A 16,449-nucleotide genomic window follows, 5' to 3' on the forward strand; every position below is an offset into this window, starting at 1 on the left:
ACAGCTGGGGTTCCAGGCAGAAACTGGCAGTGACACCTTCAGCCTTCTCTAATAAACAATCAGTTCCTCTAAATCACATGTAGCCCGCAACCTCTTCTTATAATACGGTAATAACCACATGCACACAGGGGTGTGAAATGTTTAGGGTTTAAAAATAACAGGCAGTGATGACTTAACTCTTGCTGTATTTTCTGGTCCTGCTGGTTTTCATTGCGTCTTTCAGTGTGAGCTCATGTTTCCACACCTGTCTTTTTGTTTGGCTCGCTCACCTGATTACTTCGAAATACTTTATTCAAAGTTTGGTGAGAAAAGTTGCATGTGGGCTGTAACGGATAATTAAATCTGGGGGACTAATATCACAGAGATTCAATGGGAAGACCATTGCAGGTCACAGCAAACTCATTTGTGCCTAAACTAAATTCATTCATGGGTTTAAGATTCAAAATGGCATCCAAAATGTCCACCAATAGACCCTTATCATTGAATCTCTGATTGATTACATTTTTTGACTTTGTCAAAAAATGTAATCTGTTAAATAATGTTGAATAATGATGCTTAAAATTGAAAGATTGTATTGTAAAAAGGGGCAGAAAATATAAGACTTGTTCTTCCCTCTGCTCCTTTTCATTCAATGTCTTGCAATATATTCATTTCTGCTTTCCCTTTTTTTTTTTTTTTAAATGAATGAAATAAATATTGAGAAAAAAAACCAACACTATTTTGGTGGCCATCTTGGATAACTGGCTTGAGGTCAGTTTATATTTCTGGGAACATCCTGATTGTGTTTTGGGATCATCTAAGGAACCTAAAAAAGTTGGTTTGGTTTAGACCTGGGGGGTGCAAAGGTAGTGGTCATAGCTTCCCTAGTACTGCTACTGTGACCTTTAACCTGGTACGCTAGCTGTCACTCAAAGCAGTACACTGCTAATTATTCATGACTTGATTGCTTAAATTGGTTTAAACTGAGGAAGTTATTGCACCTCTGCCCCCACCTCCCATATAGATGTAATGATTGAGGAAACTAGCTACTGATCCAAAAACCAGGTTTATTTTTTGTTCTTTTTATACCACACTAAGTGTTTATTTCTGCTATAAAGTTGGACATGGGTATTGGCTTGCTTTTGGAGACAGCCTCAAGTGGCTGTTCAAGGAACTGCAGATTTTGGCACTTCCATGTAGGCTTCATTTTTCAGCACCGGAGGTTGCCACATGGTTCAATATTGGCCTTTGCTTAATCTTAATAGGGAAAACCTGTAAATGTGTTCCCTTTGTCAAGGTGGTCTTGGTTTTAGACACCATTTCCTTGCATTGCATTGGAGGAATGAGCAACGTTATGAATAGAAACAGTCATCAAGAGAATGCAAAGCATCGGGGGTCACCAAAGTACACACTAAATATGAATGAAATTGGTCAGCTGGTTTTTGACATATTGTGCTAATAAGGGTGGCAATGAGAATATCTTGAATATCCCGCTGCAGCTTTGAAATGTACCCTAAGGTCACGGTAATTGACGAAAACTGACGGAGGGACAGATGGACATGCCGATTGCTTTACACCCCACTGTGTTTCTTACTGGGGGATAAAAATATCGTTGAATCGGATCTGGATTGTCTTATGTGTCCGGATCTGCAAGGATTCTGTGAAATTATCTTGTGGCGTTTTGTGTGCGTGTGCTGAAGGCCTGGAGCCTGTTTTCGCACGTGCATGTTAAAAACATACTCTACATATTGTGAGATCAGCCAGTAAATCACACATTCGGCGCTGCAGCGACCTCGTGTAAAGCCGGTTTATTGCCGTTGGGCACAGACTTGTCGGTTGCTGTCGTATTGTGTTCCAGGTGCTGAGGGGATGAAAGCGGACTCGTGGTATTGTCAGAAATATCAGTTCATCCGCAGGTGGTAACGCTGTGTCGGTTTAGATTTGAATCTCAAAAAGTCTCCTCTTCCCGCCACGCTGATGACGTCACTAGCTCAGTAGCCATATCTCCCGTTCTCGCTGCACACGTGCGCTCAGGGTGTTGACACGCTAAATCAGTTTGTCGTGTGAAACGATTGCTGGGTTTTTCTTGTCTTAGCTTTTTGTTTTTTTTCCTCCAGTTCAACGTTAACCGGAACATGTCCACGTTAACGCTCTGCGGCGGAGCAGAGAGCAGGGTGGAGGCGTGATTTGCTTGGTGACTCTGCAGAACCGGTCTTGACACAAAGCCGCGTTTATGAAACACTCTGAAAACTTTTAACTGTACACAATAAGATGGAGCAGCTGTAGTAGGCCCACCCCCAACACACACACACACACACACACACACCAACAAAAGCATCCTTAGATGTGCACTTTGGGGCCGTCACTTATGGCACATCTGGAAAGAAAAAGCATTTTCTGCACAAGTTTGGAAGTTTTAGTTGAAATCTGGGTTAGTAGGTTCAGTGGGGAGGTGATAGTCTCGTGGTTAAGCAGTGGGCTTCAAACCAAAGGATCCTCGGTTCGAACCCCAGTCTGGCCGTACAATCATGACGGACCTTTAGTCAAGGTCCTTAATCCCCAAGTTGCTCCCAGTGTGTAGTGAGCACCTTATAGCAGGGTGATTCTTAGACTACTGGCATTTATTATGTCCTTTGATCATATTGTATGAAAAACAGAAAAAAGGAGAAATTTCACACTTTTATATTTATCTTTACAATGAAAGTGTGTTAAGAAATTTGTTCTAGTAATCTATGATGACTTTTTCACCTTTTTTCAGCATCATTATATGCAAATATTACCGTTTTGTGCTTGTCCCACACCCAGACTTTTGATCTTCAATGATAAAAATGAATGGTAAAAAAACGTTTTTTCTACTGTTTTAAAATATCTGTGAATAAAATATCAGTAAAATAATCAAAACATAATTGGGGTATTCAATGTCATACAACTGTTGTGATTTTTTTAAACAAAATGTAGTTGTCCCACACTATTGCCGTAATTTCCACCACAACACTGTAATGTCCCTTTAAACAGTTTGTATGAAAGATTGTTTGGTTAGTTTCTATGGAGATAAACAGTGACATCAGAGCACATGTATATAGCGCCAAATCACAACAAACAGTTGCCCCGAGGCGCTTTATATTATAAGGCAATGGTGTGGTGGAAATTACATTTACAAGGCCAATAGTGCCTGTAGTTAAAGAATCACCCAGCAGCACCCTGACACTGGTGTGTGAATGTGAGGCATCATTGTAAAGCGCTTTGAGCTTCTGATATAGATGGGAAAGTGCTATATAAATGCAGTCCATTTACCATTGTTTTTATGGATGCACACAAGACAACAAAAATGAGAAATGGATCACAACTGCGAGGACAAAAATTCTAAGAAATTGTATTTCATTGGTAGTTACATATCAGAATCTGCTGAAAGAAGGTTCTGTCATTTAAAGGCGACTTCTGTGACTTTTTCATCCTGGGCCCTACATTCACCAAAGAGGAACATTTTCACCAGCGTTTGTCTATTTTTGACTGTTCGCAGGATAACTCAAAAAGTAAATAAATTACCTTCGGTTTGTCCTGTTTTTCCACTTGGGGTCACCACAACAGATCTGACATTTGACACAAGTTTTCCACCGGATGTCCTTCACGACGCAACTCCAGATTACACGGGTGGCCTCAAACGGTGCATTAACCATCTCACCACCACTTTGCCCCAGAAAATCTCAATGGAATTTCGTAGAAATTCCAAGAAATACATTTTGGATTATCATCTTTGGAGGTAATCTGGAATATATTCTGGAATTATTATTATAAAATAGCACATAGCAACATTTATGTTAAAACGCTGTCAGAGGATGTTGATGAAATTTGGTGAACAGGTGGATAATGTCCTAGAAAATTATGAATCTGATTCTGTTTTAATTGATATGTGGCCGAGGTGGAAGTTTAACAACCCAAAACTGTCAATTTTAAATGTTGATTTCGCTCTGACTCCTACACGTGAGCGTGCGTAGAGCTTTAATTCAGTAAAGTGATGATCTAGTGGTTAAGCGTTGGGGCTTGAGACCAGAGTATAGTCTGTTCAAAACCCCATCAGGCTGGAAAATCATTAAAAGACCCTTGGGCAAGATCCTTAATCCCCAAGTTGCTCTGTGTGTGTAGTGCACGCCTTGCCTGGCAGTGCCCTATCGGTGTCTGAATGTGAGGCATCATTGTAAAGCACTTTGAGCTTCTGATTCTGATAAATACAGTCAGTTTATCCCTAACAATGTTTTGTAGTTTAGTCAGTTTAGTTTAGTTTAGTTTGTTTAGTCGCTGATGGTATTGTGCTGCATCTACGCAAATTTGTGACTCATAAGGGGTTTGTTTATTTTTTTTCCGTCACCCTTTACGGGTGACTTGGTCGTATTTACTCCAAGACCATTTTCCGCTGTGGAAGGTTCAAGAAAAGTGTTGAGGCCGTCTGTCCTCTCACTGGAGGACAATGAAGTGTTAAACGTATTTACCCAAGGATGTATCACGTTAACCAGCCCGCCCCGTGCTTGACCTCAGGGACGCCACCGTATATACGCGAGCTGATGCACCCATGTTCACCCCCTCCTTCTCGCCTTTTCTAATCTCTCAATGTGTTTGGGTGGAAATGATTTCCTAATGCCAAGAAATAAATAAATGAAAGAGAGAGAGAGCGGGAAAGGCCTGAAAGGGTGCCACGCCCCTGTGGCGTCACCTGGTAGATGGAGGGTAAGTGAGCTGAACTTCGAGTCAGACCAGCTGGCAGGAGATAAGAGCGAGGAGCCTGCTCTGCCGGTCCGACAGCAGTGTGTTCCTGCAAACGCACAACCGTTAAGACTGTTTACCTTGAGAGAAGAAGAGCAGCACCACAGATCTGACGTCCCAGATCAGGTTCTCTGGTCTCACCTGTACTGTGAATCTGGAGGCTTTCATTCACCAACTGTTCCTTCTATTATTACAATTAATCTCTGCACAAAGTCAAAGCAATCTGACAACTTTTTTGGGCCTTTTGTGTTCTGATGATCCCTAAAAACTTCTTTTTACCTCCGCCAAGGAGGTTATGTTTTCACCAGCGTTTGTCTGTTTGACATTTAACAGGATAACTCAAAAAGTTTTGAATGCATTTGAATCAAATTTGGTGGAACGATGGGAAATATGTCCAGGATCAATCGATTAAAATTTGGTCATGATCTGGATTAAACTCTGGAAAATATAGCATAATGTATTAGCGTGCCCTTTTGTGAATCCACATCCTTCAATATTGATATATGGCGTGGCGAAGGTATGCGCTCTACCGAGTGCCCTTGTAGTTTTGACAGTGACCCTTAATGACAGAGCAGCTTCTATCTGTTTCATGTCTGATGGGCCCCACAGTCGCGTGCGTCGGTGATATGCACATTCACTCTGTAATCAGCTGCTGCAGAGCTGTGAAATGCAAAAGACGCTGTCACTGGATTGAGAATACTCCTATGGTTAGCGCATGCCAAAGGCACGCGGCACATTAACAATATGACATCACGTAACTGGAAAACACCGTTCTTTAGAGCTGTGAATGATTAAAAAAAATAAATTAAAGTTATTTTTGAACTATGACTTCATCATATAACTATGTGTGACTTCATTTCAAGTCATACCAAGCAATCACAAATATTTTTCTGATCAACATGCACTTTCAATCATCCATCTAGTCTTCTTGGCTGTTAAGATATAAAAAGGGCAATTTTTTTTAACCATGTTTTCCTTGTTCTTTGACAAAACTACACCAGACTATAAGCACCTCTAGATATTTATCCATGTAATATTCCCACCAAGTTTGAGCCATCTAGTCTTCATGGTTGTTAAGATATACAAAAAAGTGTGTTTTTTTTCTGTTTGGGACCATGTTTTCCTTGATCTTTGACAAAACTACACCAAAATATAATCACCTTTAGATATTTATCCATGTAATATTCCCACCAAGTTTGAGCCATCTAGGCTTCTTGGTTGTTAAGATATACAAAAAGTGTGGATTTATTGGGGTTTTTTTGGACCATGTTTTCCTTGATCTTTGACAAAACTACCCCAAAATATAATCACCTCTCAATATTTATCCATGTAATATTCCCACCAAGTTTGAGCCATCTAGGCTTCATGGTTGTTAAGATATACAAAAAAGTGTGTTTTTTTTTTCTTTTTGGAACCACATTTTCCTTGATCTTTGACAAAACTACACCAAAATATAATCACCTTTAGATATTTATCCATGTAATATTCCCACCAAGCTTGATTAATTTCATATTTTCCAGATGAATTCCATATTCATTATTTTAGTTTCTATATATTTGTAAATTTCATCCTTTACTATCAAGTTAAACTCCACGCCTTCAAGTTAAATTCTATTCTTTATTATCAAGTTTTCATTCCATATTCTCAAGTTTAATTATACATTCTTTAAGCTTCTTTTGATATTGCCAAGAAATTTTGCCACAATATTTTATTCTATAGATCACATTACATTAGAATTTTATTAATCCCTTGGGAAGACTCCCTATGGGAAACTGACACGGGGTAAGAAGCACACAGGGTAAGAAGCACACAGAGTATCAAACATAGAAATAAAAAACAATTTGCAAATGTAATTATAAAGACAGAAATATAAATACCAGAAACACTACTCGCTACTGGTTTACTGGCTACTACTGTTCCTCTCCTTCCCGTCACCTGTCTTCCTGTTACTCCTCCTCCCCCTGAGTGAGGAGTTGTACAGTCTGATGGCCTGAGGGACAAAGGAGTTTTTCAGTCTGTTGGTCCTGGGCTTGGGAAGGATCAGCGCCCGATATATTCACTCATCTTCATCTTCTGGGTCACGGGGGCAACAACTCCAGCAAGGGACCCCAAACTTCCCTTTCTATATTCTCATTTTGATTCTATAGGTTTCATTCAATATTCTCAGTTTTGCAATATACATTGCCATTTCATTCGATATTTCTTTATAAATGTCTCTTTATGTCGTCAGACTTTCACAGGGTTCCACTCATCGTCTCTGTAGTCGGATCTCCTGATGTCAATGTCAGAGTTCTGGTGATGTCATTCTTAGTGAATATGACTTGACCGATGGAGGCGCAAACAGTGTGAGTAAGTGCACGTGACTTACTGGACAGCAACCAGTCACTCTCTGCAGAACAAGTCCAGACACACCCGTCTCAATCTATCTGAAACTGCACAGAACAACAACAACAAAAAAAAAAACCCCACAATATCTGACGTTATTAATTTTATCATGTTTATGCAGGTGGCCAAGTGGTTAGTGCACTTGGTTTTAATGGGGTATGTTCCTGGTTTAAACCCCACCCCTGCTGCACTTCTCCATGTAATGTGGAGTTACATCAGGAAGGCCATCTGGTGTAAAACTTGTGCCAAATCAATCATGCAGATCTGCTGTGTTGACCCCAAGTGCAGAACAAGGGAGCAACCGAAAGGTCTTACTATTACGTTTATCATATTTGTCCAGTTTTGGATCTGTGTAATGCACGTTACAAAGTCTTGTATTGCTGTTTTTAATAATACGTGTGCACGTATTTGGCATAGCAGTTGCGCGTGCATGTGTGCATAGGGTACGTGGGACTCTGAGAGTTGTGTCAACTTGCATCATGTCCTCACTTGTTGCACTGTCACCACGTTTGTTGTGCAGATGTCACAACACCGTCCGCCCACCCCCCCAACCCATTCTCCTTCCACGCCACTGTGAGAACATCCCAGCCCCTTGATTCCCAGACATAGACACGCCCTATGTTAGGTCTCATGACCAATCAGAACACACGATTTCTGTGATGAATCCAAAGTGATAAGTGTTTGGATGTCCAAGTCTTCTCTCCCATATTGACGGATTACAGTGGATCCTAAAAGCGTATTTAAAAAGTATTTGATTCCTATTACTTCTGTACAAATTGTTAAATATGGGTCCGGTTGTGAATGAAACGATCGCTGTGGATAAATGCAATAGCCAAAGCAATCACAAAATTGAGTTTTCAGAGCAAAAACAACCAAATTATACATCTGATGATCGGATCTCAAGAAGAAGCCCAAATTGAGCTTAACATGGCAATTTCAGTTCTCAGAATTGATTGGAACTTTTTTTTTAATTATTTTTTTTATATTGATTTCTGTGCAGCACCTAAAAAAATCACATTGTATTGTAAAATTATTAGTTACCATGGCGGCTCCTGTGGGTTTTTCTTGGTGGGCTTAGGTGGTGGCACAGTTATTTTTTTTATAGTATGATAATCAAATTTATTAAAAGAAAAAAGTACAAAATGTGAAGTTGTAGTGCCTTATATGTACATGTTGTTAGTTTGCACATGACAGGACTCAAAAACAAACTTAGAAAACTTTGGAAAAACTTTTTTATTATTATTTTATACTGATTTCCGTGCAGCACCTAAAAAAAAAAAAAAAATCACTCGATTGTATTGCAAAATTATTAGTTATCATGGCGGCTCCTGTGGGTTTTTCTTGGTGGGCTTAGGTGGTGGCACAATTATTTTTTAGTATGGTAATCAAATTTATTAAAAGAAAAAAGTACAAAAAAGTGAAGTTGTAGTGCCTTATATGTACATGTTGTAGTTTGCACATGTAATGAACAGTAGAATTTTTTGTTTAAAATCATAATCACCCTACTGACAGGACTCAAGGACAAACTTAGAAAATTTTGGAAAAACCTATCGGTAGAACAACAGAAAAACTCAACAACAAATAACACAGTTGGGCAGAAAGTGGTCTCTTTAGGTGGCACTATTCTTCTTCTGTTCTTTGTACATCTATTCTTCGTTTCTGTTCTTTGTTTTACTACGTTCAGGTTCCTGGATGACAAGGACAAGGATTTGTAAACATACTAGCATGCCAAAGCTAATGAAATAATTAAAAAAATAACTCAATGTATCTTGATTTGTGGAAATATCCCATGAGTCTTAAGAAAATGGGAGACAGAATAGTAGTTCTGAATTAATATTATCAGTTTTATTGGGGAAGGGATGGGGTGGGGGGGGCTATAACCCCATCATGCCCCACGCTAGAACCGTCCGTGATTTGGCTCCAATTTGAAGAATGCCATCCACAAAGGGGAAAATATTTTTTATTTTACTGGTGTCGCTTTCTTAGTAAAACGATCCAAAGCTAACAAAGCCTTTTTCACAAAGTGTTCCCTTTGTTTTAAGAATTTTAAAAAAGTTGCGAGAGTGTTTCGGGTCTTTTTTTAGGACATAAGTTGGGGTGATGTGGATCACCAAAAGCACACCGATGCCGCATGCTTTAAAGTCACAGTTACCTTTTAAAACACCCACACTGAGTCCTGTCAACAGGGCTGATCAGACATGTTTGAAGTGCTAATCACCTTATTGATCCCTGGGTGCTAAATGTACTCTTCAGCTGTTGTCTGTGGCCGACTTTGATCATGCGAGATCGTTCGCTGACAGCATCTTAAAACCAGAGCCAGAGGACCTGGATGTGAAAATGCATGGGGTGGATGGCATCGGGTCAGTTCCAAAACCTTGACAAATACCAGTTAAATGGTGGAATTCAAATGGAGTCCATTCATTTGGGTGCATATGTGCTTGTGCATTGACAAGTTTGTGTTATTTTATCTGACTTCCACGTGATTTTAGAGCTGAATGCAAATAATAAGGCTTTTTTTTTTTGGCTTTAATTTCACTACTTGGTCAGATCAACACTAGGTACCCTATTTTTAAATGCAAGGCTCTATGTGCTCTACACACCATGATATAAATGTACAAGTAAATATGCATATGGTGTTTTTTTTTACTATGTAATTTGTGACTTCATTATGAAGTCATTCATACCAATCAATCACAAATATTTTGCTGAACAATATATACTTTCGGTCACCCATCTAAGCTTCATGGTTCTTAAGATATATACAAAAAAGGTGTTTTCCTTTACCCTGACCTCTAGAGATGAATAGATTCTGGAGCACATTGGTCAAAGGTCAGAGTCAAAGGTTGGTATTTGATGAAACTACTCCAAAATCAAATCATCATCAGATATCTATGTGAGGAATATTCCAACCAAGTTTGAACCACTGAGACTTCTTGGCTGTTGAGATGTCCCCCCCCCCCCCAAAAGGTTTTTGGGCCATATTTCCCTTGACCTTTTATTAAACAACTCCAAAATCTACTCACGTTTAGATATCTATCCAAGATATATTCTCACCAAATTTGATGAAAATTTGTCAAGGTGTTTTTAAGTTATCTTGTCCATAGACACACAGACGCACACTCTGGCTTTCCTTAAGTCAGAAGGCCAAAGCTCTAGGATTGATTTCAGGTTTTGCACATCGACAGGTGTTGATTTAACAATGGGACACACAGAGCCTATTTTAAGAAGTTAATCTGCTCACTTTGCAATAAAATAATGAACAAATCTCATACAATAGGTCGTGAAACTGTTCCCTCAACTGTCCAAATACTTTTGATACTATAAAAAGTATGGTGCAGCTTGCAAAAAAGTACGGGACTTCTTGCACCATCTTATTTGGACGCAGTTGCAACTACCCCAGAATTCAATTTTGACACTCAGTTTGCAGCTGATATTCATCATTTTCTTTCAACTCCCCAAAATTTGGATTGACAGTTAAAAATAACTGAATGCTTCCCAGTATGCACTGAGAATTTGCATTTGTTTGCATATGGGTGACTCCAGTGTGTGAGCATAGAGAATCTGCAGAGTTGAACTGTAGCTGCTGACTGTGGAACAGAAATAATCGTTGTTGCCTGCAGGCACAGTCGCAATAAGGAGCTGGGACGTTTCTCACCACTTTTTCTGCACACCGAAACTGACAGTTTATGTTTTGACTGGAATAATTGGGAGGGTTTTGTTGTCAACAGACTTGTGCGGTAAATGTGACAGTCAGGTTCACATTTCACACTAATGGCTGACTTTTGATCCTGATCACTGATTTTTAATAATATCGCTGAACTTTCATCCTGATTTCTGATCTTCGATCCTGGTTGCTGATGATTGATCCGGATCCCTGACCTTTGATCATGATCAGTCATTTTTGAGAATGCTCTTGATATTTGGTTTCGTTTGCTGACCTTTGATAGCTTACCTTTAATTGTGACCCCGCACACCAAGCTATATCCTGACCTTTGATCCTGATCCGTGACCCTAATGATGCCTCACCTTAAATGGAATTCTTGACATTTGGTAATGATCCCTGAGTATCCATCCTGATTATTAACTTTACTCATTGCTGTCCTTTGATCCTGATCACTGTTGATTGATACTGAACCCTGAACTTGGAGTGTGATCACTTATTTTTAATAAATGTTCTTGACCTTTGATTGTTTTAACCCTGATCATTGATCCTGATCCATGATCCTGATCCCTCAGTTTTGATCACATTCTTGACCTTTTGACAATGATTCATGAGCTTTGATCCTAATTTTGACCTTTGATCCTGATTGCTGTCTTTTGATCCTGATGATTGATCTTTGATTGATGATTGATATTCATCCATGAGTTTTGATTCTAATCAATCATCTTTGAGAATGTTCTTGACCTTTGATCCTGATTGCTAACATTTGATCCTCATAGCTGACCTTTAATCATGAGCACCTATCAAGCTACATTGTGATCTTCAGTGCTCATCTATGATCCTGATACTTCACCTTTGATTACATTCTTGACCTTTGATCCAGACTACTGACTTTTCATTCTGATTGCTGACTTTTAATCATGATCACTGAACTTTGATCCTGATTATGACCTTTGATCCTGATCACTGAATTTGCATCGTAATTATTGATCACTTTGATTTTGTAAACAGGATCAAAGTAAGTTGGATCAAAGATCAAAGGCAGGATATCTCTCTTTATCAAGAACTGCACCAACATTTCCTACCTCTCCATCATATTTAACTGAAATCTGATCATGTCCTTTTTATTTGCCCTACTGACAGACACGCAAAATGCACTTTATTGTTTGATATAAATGTCAGTGTTTGCATGCTGTTAAGTGAACTTTCATGTATAAAGGGCAAAATAAAATTACTTTTATTTTCTTTTCCCAACCTATTATGGCTTAGGTAAACAAAAATCACAATAAGTGTGTGTGCCAAGTCTTTCAACAACGTATTAAACTGCCAATTTCGACAACTGAGGATCAACATGAGTGGGCCAATAGGCTTCATCTTCAGCCAGACAGACCTGTCAGTGTACCTGCTGATTCCCAGGCGTTCTTGCCAAACTTTGTGACTACAGTGAAACCCGGAGAGAGCGAAACTGGCCGCCGTCCAGAGGAAGAGCTGGTTGATTTCGACTGACACAATCGTTACGAAAACGGGGGATCCTGGGAGGAGGGCCAGCCCTCGGTGTAGAGATGTGAAAAATAAAGGGATGACTAACCCTTAAGATGAGAAAAAGAGGATGAAAAAGAACACTGCACAAACTCCTGGGAAAGGAAAACCAGTTCAACGTCCCCGTCACAATTGCTCAATGAGTGCAGTGTTGGTGTTGTGACTATGACTGTGTGGGTTTGCATGCATATATGTTAAGATAACTATGCATCTGAACAATTTTTTATCACTTTCCACATAGATACTGTATCAAAAAAACTGTGAATGAAAAATTGGAACACAAACAAAAGTCATACGTAAAACCTGTAGTTTTTACTGCCCGCCTTGTCCAAGTGTGCACATTTGTGCACACTGCTGAACTCCGTGCAGATACACATCTTAGTTCTGTAAAGAGCTTCATTATGTTCCGTTCAAATCAATATTTAACATTTCAAAGTGGTGACGCATGGGCCGCATAAGGCCAGCAAGATGGTAGTTTATGGCCAACCTTATTGTTTATTGGTAACCACTGCCATTTTTCAAGAGGTAATGATTGTATCAAAATTTTCTAACTTGATTTCAATCACATCTTCACAGATATGCTCTTTAGCTGCAGAAACACAGCACATTTAACCCCTTAACGCCTATTGTCGCATATATGGGTGATTCTTTAACTACGGGCACTATTGGCCTTGTAAATGTAATTTCCACCACACCATTGCCTTACAATATAAAGTGCCATGGGGCAACTGTTTGTTGTGATTTGGCGCTATATACATGTGCTCTGATGTCACTGTTTGTCTCCATAGAAACTACCCAAACAATCTTTCATACAAACTGTTTAAAGGGACATTACAGTGTTGTGGTGGAAATTACGGCAATAGTGTGGGACAACTACATTTTGTTTAAAAACATCACAACAGTTGTACGACATTGAATACCCCAATTACGTTTTGATTATTTTACTGATATTTTATTCAGAGATATTTTAAAACATTAGAAAAAAACGTCTTTTTTACCATTCATTTTTATCATTGAAGATCAAAAGTCTGGGTGTGGGACAAGCACAAAACGGCAATATTTCAAATCAAATCAATTTTATTTATATAGCGCCAAATCACAACAAACAGTTGCCCCAAGGCGCCTTATATTATAAGGCAAGACCATACAATAATTACGGAAAAACCCCAACGGTCAAAACGACCCCCTGTGAGCAAGCACTTGGCAACAGTGGGAAGGAAAAACTCCCTTTTAACAGGAAGAAACCTCCAGCAGAACCAGGCTCAGGGAGGGGCAGTCTTCTGCTGGGACTGAGGGAGAGAACCAGGAAAAAGACATGCTGTGGAGGGGAGCAGAGATCAATCACTAATGATTAAATGCAGAGTGGTGCATACAGAGCAAAAAGAGAAAGAAACACTCAGTGCATCATGGAGAACCCCCCAGCAGTCTAAGTCTATAGCAGCATAACTAAGGGATGGTTCAGGGTCACCTGATCCAGTCCTAACTATAAGCTTTAGCAAAAAGGAAAGTTTTAAGCCTAATCTTAAAAGTAGTATGCATTATATTTGCATATAATGATGGTGAAAAAAGGTGAAAAAGTCATCATAGACTACTAGAACAAATTTCTTAACACACTTTCATTGTAAAGATAACTATAAAAGTGTGAAATTTCCCCTTTTTTCTGTTTTTCATACAATATGATCAAAGGACATAATAAGTGCCCGTAGTCTAAGAATCACCCATATGCTACAATATGTGACTCAAATATGCAACATACCAAATTGACCAGTATACCTGTTGTGGCAAATTTGCAACATACCATTATTATTATTATAACATTATAACATAAATGATTACCAAAATACCAAAATTACTATTTATTTTTTGTGCAAAAGTGAAATTAATAATCTCAATATTATTTACCATCTACTTAAAGGCAAAAACACACACAAAACATTTTTTTTATATACAGCTATATAAATTCAGTCGTTAAGGGGTTAAGAAAAAATAGTGCTTTATTTGTGAACAATTAAAAAATGAACAGATTTGGGATTTTTATGGTCCTTGCAAAAGGTTGATGAACAATACCTTTTTTAAAAAAATCTACTTTTTACAGTTATTGGATGTTTCAAACACCCAAAAAAATCATATCTGTGATTGACTGTGTAGAAATGGTGATGATATGAGCTAAATTCATGCCTGAAATGGCTCGTTTTATACTTGTGTGACATATGTCACAGAAGTGTCTATGGTGTATTTGTGGCATCAAAACTTTTATTAGCTTGGTGAAAATGTGTAAAGTGTGATCCTTTGAAATTTTGTTGTTCTATATCTGCCACAGTAGGTTTCCTTTTATGTCTTTTTTGTTAAGAAACTGCCTTATGACATCACAAAGGCCCAGTCACACCCATTGTCTTGTAAATGGCGTTGACCATGATCGCTCCATTTGTGAGCAAATGTGCTGTCTGACTGCCCATCCGGTTTCACCTGTCATTGCTCACGGAGAAATAAACAGGAGTTCAGATACGGACATCTGTGACGTATGTCACAGAAGCCTAAAACAAACTGTTTCAGGCTTTAATTTTTTTAAGTTTCTGTCTTTATACACAGAATTATTGCGCTTTGAAGATATTTACCTTGAAACCCCCCAACCTCAAAGACAGATAAATATAAAATTTGTACAATATGATCCGTTTAAGGGCTTAAAATAGTATCTGTCTATATTCAGATCCATTCTGATCTGGAGGTTGTTGCAAGTTGCTATGCACAGCATTCAAGCCTTCTGGCAGGAAATCGTCATTGAGTCAAATTAAAGTTCATCACAGTGACCTCGTTATTACCTGAAGATGTCCTCTTAGTGCAGCAGATAAGTGAAACAATCATGCAAATGGTGATAAAAGCATCAAATTTGGCAGAAATACTCCTTAGAAGCTCCTCTTTTGAAAAAAAATGATTGGCCACTTGACTTTTCAATCGGTGGTCAGGTAGGGGTCAATTGAAGAATTACACAGAGGTCAAAATTAAAAGATGCTCCAATCATATTGAAAAATATTCCACATTATTTGCCTGATCATAAAGATTCCAAAAAGGTATAGTTTGGACTATCTGTGACTGAATTCTATGGCGTTATGGGATAAAAACAGCAAGAATGGTGTCAAAGGTCAGTGTCATTTTGTACAGGGGTCAAAAGTTAAAGTTGCTCCATGCAAATTATTGGTTGAGCTAATAGGATTAATAAATGGAATAGTGTTGACAGTGTTGAATGTTTGGTCTCCAAATTAAAGGTCAAACAAGGTCTACGTCTATTGGATTCTATGACATGTGACATATGTTACCCCGTAACATAAGTAAGGATGATACATGGTCCAAACTATTCCTTTTTAAAACCGTGTTAACTAGTAATTTGCATCACTTTTTACCAAAATTGGAGCAACTTTAACTTTTGACCCCTGTACAAAATGAAACTGACCTTTGTCGCCATTCTTGCTGTTTTTATCCTGTAAATCCATAGAATTCAGTCACAGATAGTCCAAACTATACCTTTTTGGAATCTTTATGATCAGTCAAATAATGTGGAATATTTTTCAATATGATTGGAGCATCTTTTAATTTTGACCAATTGGTTTTTTTCAAAAGAGGATTGTCTGAGGAGTATTTCTGCCAAATTTGATGCTTTTATCACCGTTTGCAGGATTCCCCTCTAAATATTCTTATCCGCTGCACTATCTGGTTTCCTAATATTTTTCAAGATTGCTGATGTTTAGGGTTAAGTGTATTTGTGACTCAAATTTTTTTTTTCCACAGCCTATTTTTCCATGACATTTTCACTCTTATCAACCCAACATCAGTGATGTAGTCAGCTTTAACAAACAATGCCTCTACACAGAGGCCGCCCTCACACCCGACTGCCTCTGCAGACCTGTTTTGCACAGCAATCAGTCAAAGCTTGGCACTTCCAAACCTCATCAGTTGTTGTGTGGATTGCATTTGAGTCGGTCACCCAGGGGGTCATAGGTTACTTATCATATCCTAGGACTGACGAATTGTTTAAGGAAAAGTAGCCGGATCACTCAGACTCCCTTGAGACAGCAATTAAATTCAATAAATCCCTTTGAAACTGTTTTGCCAAGCAGTCTCAGGTGTGAGAC

The 16,449-nt window shown here is 38.7% G+C and overlaps 1 protein-coding gene across 2 annotated transcripts in view; it reads left to right on the top strand.

Annotated features, from left to right (window-relative positions):
• The first annotated feature begins 3,026 nt into the window (after window positions 1-3,026).
• Window positions 3,027-16,449, top strand: part of vps18 (VPS18 core subunit of CORVET and HOPS complexes) — a 33,630-nt gene continuing 20,207 nt past the window's right edge. Inside the window, exon 1 of one of the 2 annotated variants that reach the window (XM_034162214.1) lies at window positions 3,027-3,037. Coding sequence is in view for 1 of the 2 variants with exons in the window: in XM_034162213.1 (XP_034018104.1) it covers window positions 7,066-7,082 (17 nt within the window). In the remaining variant the exon portion in view is untranslated. Of the gene's footprint in view, window positions 3,038-7,050; window positions 7,083-16,449 lie in introns of those variants that run through there. The other variant, XM_034162213.1, reaches the window with a different exon arrangement.

The sequence above is a fragment of the Thalassophryne amazonica genome, chromosome 21 (genome assembly GCF_902500255.1).
Source record: "Thalassophryne amazonica chromosome 21, fThaAma1.1, whole genome shotgun sequence".
Lineage (NCBI taxonomy): Eukaryota > Metazoa > Chordata > Actinopteri > Batrachoidiformes > Batrachoididae > Thalassophryne > Thalassophryne amazonica.